This window comes from Saccostrea echinata, unplaced genomic scaffold, assembly GCF_033153115.1.
Source record: "Saccostrea echinata isolate AGI-Se365-2 ecotype Australia unplaced genomic scaffold, CSIRO_AGI_Sech_v1 ptg000008l, whole genome shotgun sequence".
NCBI classification, from domain to species: Eukaryota; Metazoa; Mollusca; class Bivalvia; order Ostreida; family Ostreidae; genus Saccostrea; species Saccostrea echinata.
Genome location: NW_026889757.1, coordinates 9,108,988 through 9,122,840, shown reverse-complemented (window position 1 = coordinate 9,122,840; position 13,853 = coordinate 9,108,988). Strand labels below are relative to the sequence as shown.

The 13,853-nt window shown below is 34.0% G+C and overlaps 1 protein-coding gene across 1 annotated transcript; it reads left to right on the top strand.

Annotated features, from left to right (window-relative positions):
- The first annotated feature begins 6,321 nt into the window (after positions 1-6,321).
- LOC133181382 (uncharacterized) lies at positions 6,322-12,739 on the top strand. The gene is made up of 4 exons (XM_061315896.1): positions 6,322-6,472; positions 7,069-7,295; positions 11,342-11,405; positions 12,233-12,739. The coding sequence occupies exons 1-4, from the start codon at positions 6,322-6,324 to the stop codon at positions 12,406-12,408; spliced, it is 618 nt and encodes a 205-aa protein (XP_061171880.1). The 3' UTR covers positions 12,409-12,739.
- The last annotated feature ends 1,114 nt before the right edge of the window (positions 12,740-13,853 follow it).

Genomic DNA, 13,853 nt, shown 5'->3' with positions numbered 1-13,853 from the left:
TTCTTTTTATTTTTTTAGGCTTTTGGTTAACAATACCAACTAATTCATTAATTGTAATGTTGTTATCTGACCGTTTTTTAGCCATTTACCTGGTGATACGAAATACTCAGAAGTGACCCGCTATACACTAAAAAGGTGATATAAATATAACCCCGTCAAGACTGCTGTATGGAAGATAGACTGGCCCTGTAATGTAGATCTGATTTTTCATAGAATTGGCTTTCCTTTAATACCAAAACAACCATTTATAAACTTGTTAATAAAATTGTTTGCAGTCAAAATGTAAAAGATGATTCAGAATACCCTAAATGACTGTACAAGTGTAATGGTTTGGGTTGTGGATATCGGCCTTGGTAGCTCAGTCAATAGAGCACTTGACTAGTGATTCAGGGGTCCCGAATTTGATTCCCAGTCCAGCCATACATTTTCTCCTTTCCTGTTACGTAATTTGGTGCCATTGACCAGTCATGGACTTGCAGGTGAAAGTCCTGCCAGGGGCAATAAGAACTTTGATCGTGTCTTCAGAGGCAAAGACAATTTAAGGATGGAGGAATGTTATGGTTTGAGCCATGGATATCAGCCTGGGTAGCTCAGTCAGTAGAGTGATTCAGGGGTCCCGGATTCGATTCCCAGTCCATCCATACATTTTCTCCTTCCCTATTACACAATTGCAAATAATAGGTATTTCTGACTCTTAACAGTCAGGGGTGAGACTGAAATCCATCATTTTTAAAATGACGATTTTTAGTCATAAAATAAAATTTTTATTATGACTTAAACTCGTCATTTTTAAGAAAATGACGAAAAACAGTCATAAAAATTTAGAGTGTTTCTAGAATACCAAGTTACCTCTCTTTGAAAAATGTTAGATCCACCAACCGAAAAAAGGACAAAAAACATCGTAAATAAACTTCATTTCTCTAATACAGTTGACTACAATACTGGTTATGTTGACAGTACAAATTTCCCAAGCAAAAATAAGAGTGGAAGAGTTATTTGTCAATTTATTTGCATTAAATAGGAAAGAAGACGAAAATGACGATATTCCGTCTTTTTTCAAAATGGAGGGTCTGGGTGCACTGAAATATCTCGCTTGTTTTACGGGGCGCACTACTTTTTTATGGCTTTAAGAGCCATTCTCTGTAACGAATTGAACTTTTATATAGGAGCTGTGGCACGCATAGTCTCAGAATTTCTCCAAACTCTCTATGATAAAAGTCTTCGATACCGTTAACGCAAATCAGGCAGAAATTGGTTGCTACGTGTCATGGTTACCATGGCAACATGTCCTACAGTTTGAAAAATGGCATTTTTCAACATGTTCAGAGTCCCACAGTTAACGTTTGCAGCAAAGCAAACAAGTGGCAATAATTGTTTCTGAAAGTTGAAGGCCTGATGTCTTAAATGCATGATAAACATGTTTGGTAAATCAACTTTTACATACGTTACTATGGAAACAAAGTATTCAAAAGTAATAATTTTGCTCATTTAATTTCATAAAATCATACACTTAAGAATAAAAAAAATTATAGGTTGAAATGCAAGCAAATAATAGACAAAAGATCCTTGTAACATATACCAAGGAAGAAATGTGATATTTCTTATAGGTTGGCAATGGTTGCCATGGTTTTAATACCAAGAAGGGATTTAAAATTTACTCTCTTAGTGTTTAAATCTAATCCTATCTTTCTAAAAAGCATATTTTTATATAACTAATGATCAATTTTTAAAGACGTTGGTGTGACCCTAATTTCCACATTTCAAAAAATTCAAATTCAATTCTTTAAATAGAGCGTTGCTATGGAAATAAGCCGAAAAAATATGCATAAAAATCTGAAAAATATTCTGTTTCCTTAGATACGTACCCTTGTATGTAGATTCCCAAAACTTTTATGATTGCTAATTATGAACAACTAACCTGACTTTCAATTTTGACTGCCACCCAATTTCTAACTGGATGCAAAAAGCTGGCACATAGGGTTTAATATTGATATATAATTAACAAAATCGAACATTTTCTCTACTTGGTTACCATAGCAACAATGTTGTATTTTTCAACAAACGTTATCAATATATGATATTCAACTTTTAAATTAGTTCTACCAGATAAGTACTATTCAAGGTGAGTCAAATAATATGTTTCTTGAATAAAAGGTAAGTAAATTCCTAAGGCAGCAAAAAATATCGCTTTAAACAACTGGTACATTGTTTCCATGGTTACACTGCAAAGTAACAATTAATCCCAATTTTTCTGATGTTGTCGGTGGTGCAAGGTCCTAAGGATGTATGTGTGCCAGTCATGAATTTTATTCTTTTTCCTGAAGATAGTAGCATTAACCCAATCTTAGCAACACATTTTGCATGGTAACACTGTGTTACCATGGCAACCATGAAAGTTATTTTTAGAATAATATTGCCAATACCTAATTACTTAATGTTAAATATTTTTATTGTTTTTCTTAAGTTGTTGATTGAGTTTGAGCATTTAACACCTATCATTAGTGAATATTGAGCATTTTTCAGCATCTAAAATGTATTCCAAATGTACCCATGGTTACCACTTACTTAGAGATAAATTCTAAATAGTTTCTTTATAGGATAAGTGGCAACAAGGTGTCAGGTTTTTGTGAGAATGGTTTGTTTGTTTTTCTTAGTCTTTATTAGGGCTTAATAAAGATTCAAAGTAGCTGAAAATCTCAATTTTTCCAACTTTTCTGGCTGTTAGGCAACCAAGACACATAGCAACGAAATTTTATTTGAAATATGTTTCTGGTGTCAAGTTGTAATAATGGGCAAAGTTTCATCAAAATCGGTGACCATGCGTGGCAAAGAAGTTTAAGTGGTTACAGAGAATCGCTATTAACTTTTTGTTGAGACTTTTCTCTACCAGTGCGTATACTTCCAGACGGTGTACTATATGTTTTTATAGGGCTAAAAGCCATGTAAAAATGGCGAGTTAGTTCTACAAAAATTCGACATTTTACCGCTAAATAATAACTTTCACCTTCCATGTTGATGTTCTAACGCACGTGGTCGGCAGTAATTAGTGACCCGGATGAAATGAAACTTGTGTAAACACTCTTCTTTCAGCGGTGAATTCAAATTTCGCTTTTATGTAACCAGGATAGAAAAATTAAGTTGAAAAAGAAAATATGACGATAGTAAGTCATATTGACAAAAATAACGAAAATACGTTGTTAGTAAATATGACGATTATCCATCATTTTTCAGAAATGGCGGATTTCAGTCTCACCCCTGACTGCTTAACCTGTGGTTTTAGAGTATGGGCATGTCTTCTTGCCACCTTGAATAATGACACAATGCTTCTGGAATACTTTTTAATCAAACCCCCATAAAGGAAGAAAAGAAAATTTTTGTGACATATTCCTGTTGGATAAAAAACTGTCCCAGTTACTCAGTATACTACCTAGTTTTTAGATCTGACACTTGAGTCAATCAGGTAACCTTTTGCTATACGTTTTTGTGCATTGTCCATAGCGTGTTAAGTACTGTTAACATCTGAACATTTTAGCTTCTTCTCTGAACCAATAACTCTTAACATTCTTAAGAGTTATCTCCCGTTGTCGGCATAACACTCATTTTTTCACTATATCCTTTGTAACTTACCTGTAAATATTTTCAACCCACAAACGCTATCTGACAATTTTGATTCATTCCTGTATTGCCATAGTATGGGGCAACATAAAAAACATAATGAACTTATTTAAGCAGATTTCATTTGTAAAACATTGTTGGTAATGTTATAAAGGGAAAACAGTGTCTTACGCCGGTTGACCCAGAGGGAAATAACTTTTGTAAATGTGAAAGTTGTCTATTTTGGCATATATAGCAGCCAGGGTGAACAGATAAAAATTTATAGATTTCGTGGTCTCTGCCCAACTTGGGCCTGAGAGATGGTAGGGCTGAAACGATTCACCAAAATATCGATATTGTTCAATATTACTGCTCGGTTCAATGTTTGATTCACTATCTTGATTTTCCTTTTTTTTTATAATCGGGTTTGGTTACTCCTTGAAATAGATTGGGTTCGACCTCATTTTAATAATTTGACACAAACGAGGGAGAAAATTGCGACAGAGAAAGTTTCAGAGCAGGCTGCCACTGCTAGTATTGACACGAACAAAGTGCTCTTTTAATCTACAGAAGCACAAGTAGTGCTCTTTATTGTATCACCACCTTTTACTTGCCTTTTGAAATCTGAATACATGTTTTCTTTAACCTTATGATTTCTTTCTTTTTTAAAATGTTGAAAAAATTGAATTGTGATACAAGTATCGCGATACGTACTGTATCGTGGAGAGGGCGTATCGTTACAGCCCTAAGAGATGGGTCTAAAACCATCAAAATTAGTGCAATCTTTAAAAATCTTCTTTACTCCTGGACATCAAGAGGTCAAATTGTTGGCATGATTGTTATAAGCGTTAAGCCGTCTTACCTAAATTTAGAAATTAATGGCCCCATGTTCATGGTTTCTGGTGTTAGGGTTGGCCTCTATAAGTCATATGGTGAAAATGCATAAAATATTCAAAAATCATCTTTTTCTCACCCTGTATTTTAGCAGACAAACTTAGTGCATGTTTATGATAAGCAAGAGTGCCTCTTTCAAAATTGTGATTATCACAGCCCCAGGGTCAGGGGTTCTGGTGTTAGATGGGGCTCCATTGATCATATAGTGAAATTGCATAAATTGTTTTAAAAATCTTCTTCTCTGCTCCTGGCTATTAAGCATACAAATTAAGTGTATGGTATTGATAAGCAACAGTGCCTCTTTATATTTGTGAAATTCATGGCCCTTGGGTCAGGGGTTCTGGAGTTAGGATGAACATCATTGATCATATAGTGAAAAAGCATAAATTATTTGAAAATCTTCTTTTCTGTTCCTGGCTATTAAGCAGGGAAACTAAGTGCAAATTTATGATGAGCAGGGGTGCCTCTTCTAGAATTGTGAAATTCATTGCCCCTGGATCAGGAATTCTGGTGTAAGGGTGGGGCTCCATATGTCATATAGTTAAATGCATTAATTCTTTAAAATCCTCTTCTCTGCTCCTGGGTATTAAACAAAGACTAAGTGCATGGTTACGATGAACAAGGGTGTATCTTTGAAATCTTCTTCTATGCTCCTGTGTATTAAGCAGACAAACTAAGTGCAGAATTATGAGGAGCAAGATTGCTTCTTACAAAATTGTGATTATTATATCTCCTTGTCAGGGGTTCTGGTGTTAGGTGTGGCTCCATTGATCTTATATAGTGAAATTGCATAAATAGTTTGAAAATCTTCTCTGCTCCTGGTTATAAAGCAGACACACTAAGTGCATGTCTAACCATGCATTTAAAGGGAATCATAATATGAGGAGCAGGGGTGCCTCTTCCAAAGTTGTGAAATCTATGGAGTTAGGATGGGGCTCTGTTAGTGTTATGATCATGTATGGGGATATTTACTTTTTTCTCCTCTGTTATTCACATGATTACCGGTAATCAATGTAAATAATATAATTGGTAGACATGTTTTCAAATTTGAGATGTAAATATGGCCTCTAATGACCCCTGCCATCATCAAAAGTAATATCTACTGCAATGAAATAAACAAAAACACCTTTTACATAAAACATGCAAAGAAATTTTTTTTTCATACTCATCTCAATAGCCATAAGTGGCTGCTTAGACTGAAAGCAAAACAAACTTTTTTTATCCCCCCCCCCTTTCGAATAAGGAAGGGCATATTGCTTTGGTGCTGTCTGTTGGTCTGTCTGTCGGTCCACCTACAGTTTCCATTCATTTTCTTCTCAGAGGTTGCACAGTCTGAAATGAAATTTGGTATAGAGATTTATCATAAGAATATCTAGGTCAGGTTTCGTTTTAGTTATGATCGAGCAATTTTTGACAGAGTTATGCCCCTTGGACTTAGGAAAATTCCAATTATTTGCAGTTTCTGTTCATTTTCTTCGTAGAGGTTGCACATACTAAAATGAAATTTGGTATACAGATTTATCATAAGAATATCTAGGTCAAGTTCTGTTTTGGGTACGATCGAGCAATTTTTGAAAGAGTTATGCCCCTTGGACTTAGAAAAATTCCAATTATGTGGGGGGCACAAGTGTTTCACAAACATCTCTTGTTTCATTTTAGGCCTTATTTTAGCCAAGTCTGAGTATGTAAGTATAATGTATACATGTACTGTTACAATATGTACATGTATAAATTATATGCTTGACAACATGGACATAATCATCTTTGACTATTTTATGATCAACTGTTTAAAACCCAGGTCAGCTTTTTACAATAAATGACTGTCTTTTTCAGATGCAGGCTGCAAAGGGTCGGGGTAGAGGGGTGCTGGCTCTTCTGAATTGTAAAACTCCATTAAGAAAGCCGAAAGCCTTTCAGATCGAGACAAGCAGCGTTCACTGTGATATTGACACCATTACCTCCCCAGAAATCAAGTACACGTCTTGTGAGTACATAATGATATTTACATGATGGTTACAACTCTTGTAGGAGTTGATTCTTTAGAAGTATGATTAGACTTCCTTTTGCCGTCAAAATTAGGGTTTCATAAAAATTGTTGAAATACATCTGTTCTTATTTGATTGCATGATGAAATTTAATCACAATAACAACTTGATCAATGTCCTTTTTTTTGTCTCTGGTATTTTATTTATATGATTTCACAAAATAGCTAATAAGTTTTCTTTTTTTTTTAAAAAAAGAAATGCATGTAAAATGTTCAAGTTTATACCATTTTTGACTATGGAAAATTTGTGATCATTGACTTTCTTTTACTGGAAACTATTAAAACACTTCTGCCACTTTAACGTCATATGAAAATTTATCATTTACGTCAACTCACTTAAGGGAAAAAACATACAGAAAACATGTAAACTGAAATGAATCTTGCTTGCTAATTTCAAATTTCTTCACAAGAATAAAGGGTTCATGGAAATAAAATACTCTGTTTATATAGTTAGACTTTTTATACAAGCAGTGAAGAAAATGGGAAAAGCTTCATTATATTAAGTAACCCTTCTATCAAGTTAATTTGTTTTACAGCTTGGGCAGATTGTGAGACAGACACTGGAGACGGATTCAAGGAGGGACAGAGCTTAATGGTCAAGTTCACCTACAACGCTAATCGAGATACGCCTCTAGATGAACCAGAATTGTCCATCAGACAGAAAGATAATGTCGTCTTCATCAAGTACTACCCACAGAACAAGATGTGGTGTAAAGTACAGATGGGAAATAGTGAAGGTTATGTCCCCTCCTCATACCTCATTGTGAGTAATTACTAGTCCAAGTTTAAATATGGTGTTTTGAGTAAAATATTCCTCCTTATGAAACCAAATCAAAATATTGACATTTTTTATAAAAAGTTAGAAATAATACACTGTAAAAGATTATCATTGTATTTAGTTTGCCTGACCAAATTTTTCACATTAGCTTTTCAAAATAATTTTTTTCTGACCTTTCACTTTAAACTTTTCGGCTCACCTGAGCTGAAAGCTCAAGTGAGCTTTTCTGGTCGCATTTTCTCAGGCATCCATCTCTCTGTAAACTTTTCACATTTTCTACTTCTTTTCAAGAACCAGTGGGCCAATTTCAAATAAACTTGCTACAAAGCATCCTTGGGTGAAGGGGATTCACATTTGTTCACATAAAGGATCAAGCCCTGTTCTGAGGGGAGACAATTAAGAATGAAAATTTAATGGTATCTTTTAAAATCTCAAGAAACACTGAACCAAAAAAGTTAAGACTTAGGTGAAAGCTTCATTACATATTGTAAATTCGCAAGGGTTTATCAATGCTATTTAAACTACCTGTAAATGGTTCCTTTCCCATTTTGAAAAAAAAAATGTCAAAATTCCCCTTTTAGTTATGGAAAATATCCTGATTAAACATACATGTAACATTTAAAATAAATTTTTTTATGATAGTTCTAGAAATGACCCCACAGTTAGCTCTCAGCATACAAATTTTAGCAATTTTTTTCTGAAAATTTCAAGGGGGAGGGGGGCATATCCCCAGACTTCTAAAGTGTATTCACACATCCAGTGCTGATATTGAAATTGTGTCCCCTTTATGTGAAAAAGGTAGTCAAACAAATTAGGTAGATAAATCCCTGATTTATATTTGTTCAAAGCATGACCCTTGGAAGTAGGATGGGGCAACAATGGGTGATCAAAGGCTTACATAGGAATATATAGGAAAAATCTTTAAAAATCTCCTTCTCAAGAACAGCAATGCCATAATTTGGCATTTTTTGGTAGTTTAAATAGCATTGATGGAATCATCCTCAGGTTGTGTAGATTCAAATTTGTTAGGAGTTGGGTGGGGCCACAATGGGCAATCAAAGTTTTGATCAAATAATGACCCTGGGGAGTAGGATAGGGCCACAATAGATCAAAGTTTTACATAGGAATATATAGGAGAAATTTTAAAATTCTTCTGATGATGAACAACTAAGCCCTTCATAGGCATATTGATATGCGAGCATCCTCAGGTACTTTAGATTCAAATTTGTTCAGATCAGGGCACTTAGGAATTGAGGCTACAATAAGGGATCAGAGTTTTACAAGGGATTATGTGGGAAGAAATCTTTGCAAAAGTAGCAAGACCACACTAAATCATACTTGATAAGCAAATCAATATCAAGTTGTGTGAAGAACAGCAGGGCAAAAAGTGACTCGGGTGAGCATTGTGGGTCATGGGCCTCTTGTTCAATTTCCATTCAATCAGAGCTTTATGCCAAGTTAAACTGCTAAAAAGTCTTCCATTTTAATTATATTATTGCTAGCAACTACGTTAGTCTATATTTCTGGAATACACATTCTCGACTTCACGGTTGGGCATGCTGGGAAAACTACTGTAGATAGACTGTGCGATAACAATTTCGTTTTGTCATAAAAAATATAGATATGATCAGAATTTACACTAGCCTTTCCTGTTTGATATGTGCGATATACATTAGAGACAGGCAATACCAGTCTAGATCCGGATTCTGAATTTTTTTTATTTATTGTCTAACCTACACATAAAAGTACAAGAAAAACTTAGGTCATATAATGCCAAGATTTTAGACATCTAGCTTTCCTCACAGTTATACCACCTTCCTGGATAATTTCGGCAAGCTCGGAAAAAAATCTTTTCAGAGTATGTTGGAAAGACATGTCAGTTTAGTTTTTATCATCTGAAAATACATATGATCTGAAGTTTCGTGTTTTGTTGTCTATCCTGCACGTAAATGAACAAAAAGTAACAGTTACTCTGGTCTTATAAAAGGAAGACTGTTATTTCTAAAATTGTAATGAATACCTAGCTTTTCTAATCTACCTTCATTGATTTTTCCGGCAAGTTTGGAAAACCGCCGCAACCTCGGATATGTTTACCGAGCTTGCCGGAAATTTCCGAGAAGATGCGATTGCTGAAAAACAGTACCACACTGGAATATTTTAAACTAGGTGCTCATTGGTTCTACTGACCTTTTTTCACCTCCAAATTTAAATAACAGTAGAATACAGAATGCTTAAAGCACAGTTAGGAGTTATGCCATTGCCGACGGGAAGCCCACTCTTATGCCCTGTTCACACGGAGAGTTTAATTCGAATTAAATGTAAGTTACTCCAAATTAAATTTGATCCGCGTTCACACAGAGAATTTAATGCGAATTAGTTTAATTCGAATTAGTTTACTGCGCATTAAATTACTTTGCATTAGCTCCGTGTGAACGCTTAGCGAAGCTAATTCGAATTAAATTTTGACACATGCGTAAGGGCAGAATTTAGTCACAGACCATATGTCGATAGTCAAATATAGGTACTTGTGCTATTTGAGTGGAAAACAAAGGAAAACAAGATGTGTTTGTGAAACGCTGATGCCCCCGTATGGCAGCTTATGGCGAAGGTTAAAGTTTCTCAAATGCAAGTCAAAATCCAGGCCAAAAGATAAAAAATGTTAAATTTGAAAGCCCTAGCTGCAACTGTTCAAAAGTTATGGCGAAGGTTAAAGTTTTTTTAAAAGTAAGTAAAACATCAAGGTCAAGGTCAAAGTTGTTGGTATCCAAAGGAAGGTCTTGTCACAAGGATTACATATGTGAAGTATGAAAGCCCTAGAACTAACCGTTCAAAAGTTATGGCCAAGGTTAAAGTTTTTCAAAAGTAGGTCAAACTCCTAGGTCAAGGTCAAAGGGTCAAAGAGGTTGATATCCAGAGGAAGGTCTTGTCACAAGAAATACACATGTGAAATTTGAAACCCCAAGCACCAACTGTTCAAAAGTTATGGCCAAGGTTAAAGTTTTTCAAAAGTAGGTCAAACTCCAAGGTCAAGGTCAAAAGGTCAAAGTTGTTGGTATCCAAAGGAAGGCCTTGTCACAAAGAATATACATGTGAAGTTTGAAACCCCAAGCACAAACTGTTCAGAAGTTATGGCCAAGGATAATGTCTCATAAAATTTTGCAAAAGTGGGTCAAACTCCAAGGTCAAGGTCAAAAGGTCAAATATGATGGTACCCAAAGAAAGGTCTTGTCACAAGGAATGCACATGTGAAATATGAAAGTCATAGCTCCAACCAATCAAAAGTTATGGACAAGGTTAAGGTTGACAACAGACAGACAGACAAACAGACAGACAGGACAAAAACAATATACCCCTGGGATCTTTCGATCCGGGGGCATAATTATGTTAATCACTAAAATGTGCACAGACACTATGACACATGTATCTGCTCTGCATAGTATGATGTGATTTGTAAATGACGTCATAATAGCCTCACTGAATAGCCTTGTTGTAGAAATAAAATTATAATTCGCATTAATTTACTTCGCATTAGCTGTCGTGTGAACGCAATTTAATTCGCATTAGTTTAATTCGCATCATTTTACTTCGCATTAATTTACTACAAATTAAACTCTCCGTGTGAACAGGGCATTAGATTCACCATCCCCCCCCCCCCCCCCCCCCCCCACTCCAATGTGCCTTCTCATTAATAAATAATCGATTCAGCAAATTTAACGAATGGTTCAGATATCTTCTGTATTTTATTATGCTACAGCGCTAACTCACTAATCTTTTTAAAAGATAAGCTTGTAGAGATTATGTTAAAAAATTAGAAATTTTATTTCAACAAATTCAGAGCTACAGTGGCTTTAATGACTTCTGATTTATTTAAATAAAATTCATTCTAGAAATATTGCAAGCTATGCTTTTTTTGGACTACCTTCAGTGTCTTGCCATAAGGATGTTACGTGTATATATATTTCCACCATTTGATACCACAAATGTGCAGTAGTAGGAATTGATAGATTTACTTTTTCATTTATTTAATTCAGTCTACAGAACAAAATGACCGATTGCCATGGCTGAAAGCCCCCTCTGCTATACCACAAGAAAAAGGTGACTTTAATTATGCATCTGATATATTTTTAACTTAGTCTACAAATAAAAGAAGGAACAAATACATATTGTATATTTCTAATATCAGGTACTAGGTAATTTCAAAGTCCATTTGAGGGTATCTGTTTTCTTTTTCGTATACAGTTATACCTTCCTTATCTTGAACTTTGACAGCTTGAATACACTGAGTATTTGGAAGCGAGTTTTAAGTAGGGATGCGCGATTTTATCGGTATACCGGTATATCGCAATTTTTCACTGCATGATACGTATCGTGATACGGAGACTAAAATACCGGTATTTGGTACATAATTATAAATTCCAGAAATTATTCATTTATTTGTTCAAACTATTGAATAACAATTATAAGATGTGTAAAAAAGGTTGAAAACAGTTAAACAACGGCATCAAAATATGCTTTTTATTAAATAAATGAAAATTTAAAAAGTAAAGTTATATTTTTATAGCATATTTTTAAGAAATGTTATGGAAATTCATTTGAAATTGTAGTAAAAATTGTGTGTAAAAATATCACAATTTATCGTGATATTTTTGGGAAAAAAATCGTGATATATCACGATACGAAATTTTTGCCGATACCCATCCCTAGTTTTAAGTCCCAACCACTTTTCCTTTTGGTATTTTAACCTCAATGTCTTGAATCTGCAGATACCTCAAATATTTCACTTGGTCCCATCAAGTTTAAGATCAAGGATTACAATTGGATCTTATAGTTTATAACAATTTGACTTATAAAAATCTCAAGATGTTAATAAATTACTGATTAGGTAACAGTATTTTAATGTTGATTATTTTGATGTTTGACAGTTGAATACAAGCCATACAAATCAGCATATGCTAGAGATACTCCTAAAGAGGCAGAACCGGCCACCAGTTATAGATGTGATGTCTGTTGTAAGGACTTTAATGGACCTCAGCCTTATACCATGCATATGAAAAGTAAGGCCCACAAAGAGGAGGTGGAGGCCCAAGAAGGGTATTAAAATGTATGAAAGGGCCCCAGAAGTGGTAAATAAGAAGAATTATGAGATTATATTTTGAAAATTTCTGAACAATTCATATCAAGGTAAAGAATTATCTCAGGTGGATGTTGCTCTGGTTCTCAGGTTATGACCTAATGATATTGTAGAAACATAAACTAATTAACAATTTACAATTTCACAATTTAGTTGTAATCAAAATTGTAAAACTGTAAATATTAAATGTAATACTTGGATAAATAATGTAATACTGTGCTGAAAAGTCTTTTTTCCCATTTTGTCTACTGAATTGAAAGAAAGTTTACAAAGTAACAGCATTATAGAAATTGTACATTTTTATACCCCCCACTTTTTCAGTTTTAAGACTTAAGAATATTTCAGATTTTTCATAAAGTAAGTGATCTCCTTTTATTCTTAATTGTTCCAGAATGGCAACTATACATTTTTTTTATGGTCTTTGTACTTAAACTTTTGAATATTGTTTAAATTGCATTTGTATTTCAACTTTTATATTTGTTGAATATTTGTTCTCAAAGACTGGGTTATTATGACTATGTTTAAATTAGTATACACTAGAAGAACATCTATCAATACTTTTTACCATTAAAAAAGTGAGATGTGTATAAAAAAAAGATTTGTGAATATTTCTAGTCAAGAATTGTAGGTTGTGCATTTCAATTAACGTGTAGATTCTGAGTTTTTTTTTTTTTTGCAATGTAATGTAATCTGTATCCTTATTCAAAAGTTGCACTGTGATTATTCAGTAGTTTGAAAAATGTTTGGAGCATGACTTTCTTCAACATTGTACATCTCCTATGAAAAAAAAGCAGTGCAATAAAGATAGTAGATTTGTGTTCGAAAGTTGTGAAAATTAATATGTAATGAAAATTTGTCAGTTTGTTAGGCCGATTATTGAACAATATCAAAGTTGATCAATATAAAATGAAGTTAAAATCATTTATCATAAAGTATATTCAAGTGCTATTTTCAGATTTTAATTTTTGTATAAGGACACTAATTCAGGCTGGAAATCCATTTCTCTTTTGTCTCCAGTGTTCATGTAATGGTGCTGCAGAACAATATTCTAAATGACACATCAATATGCAGGCTCTGAAAACAAACCTACATGTATTTAATTTTGTAAGTAATGTGTTCATGCAGACTTCAAACAAGGACAGATCTGTCTCTGATGTTTTCTGATGAGATTCCAAAGTCACATTATCATTGCTCACTGTACTTTAAATTTGTCATACTTTGAAGATACCAAGTAATTTAATTGTTTCATTTTGTTTAATGATTTCCTCCATTTTGATTTTCGTAAGTACCCTCACATTGAGAAATTATAACATTGACATGCAGAGGCCTTTGACAGAGTGTTTTTTGTAATATTGTTTTATTTAATCATCAACACCCATTATAGTGTCTTAATGGTACAATGCCCTAACTTT

Excerpts from the sequence above, each read along its gene's own strand:
- LOC133181382 (XM_061315896.1), top strand. The coding sequence starts at position 6,322 with ATGCAGGCTGCAAAGGGTCGGGGTAGAGGGGTGCTGGCTCTTCTGAAT. Across the intron at positions 6,473-7,068 it reads AGAAATCAAGTACACGTCTT|CTTGGGCAGATTGTGAGACA; the intron begins GTGAGTACATAA and ends TTTGTTTTACAG. Across the intron at positions 11,406-12,232 it reads TGCTATACCACAAGAAAAAG|TTGAATACAAGCCATACAAA; the intron begins GTGACTTTAATT and ends GATGTTTGACAG.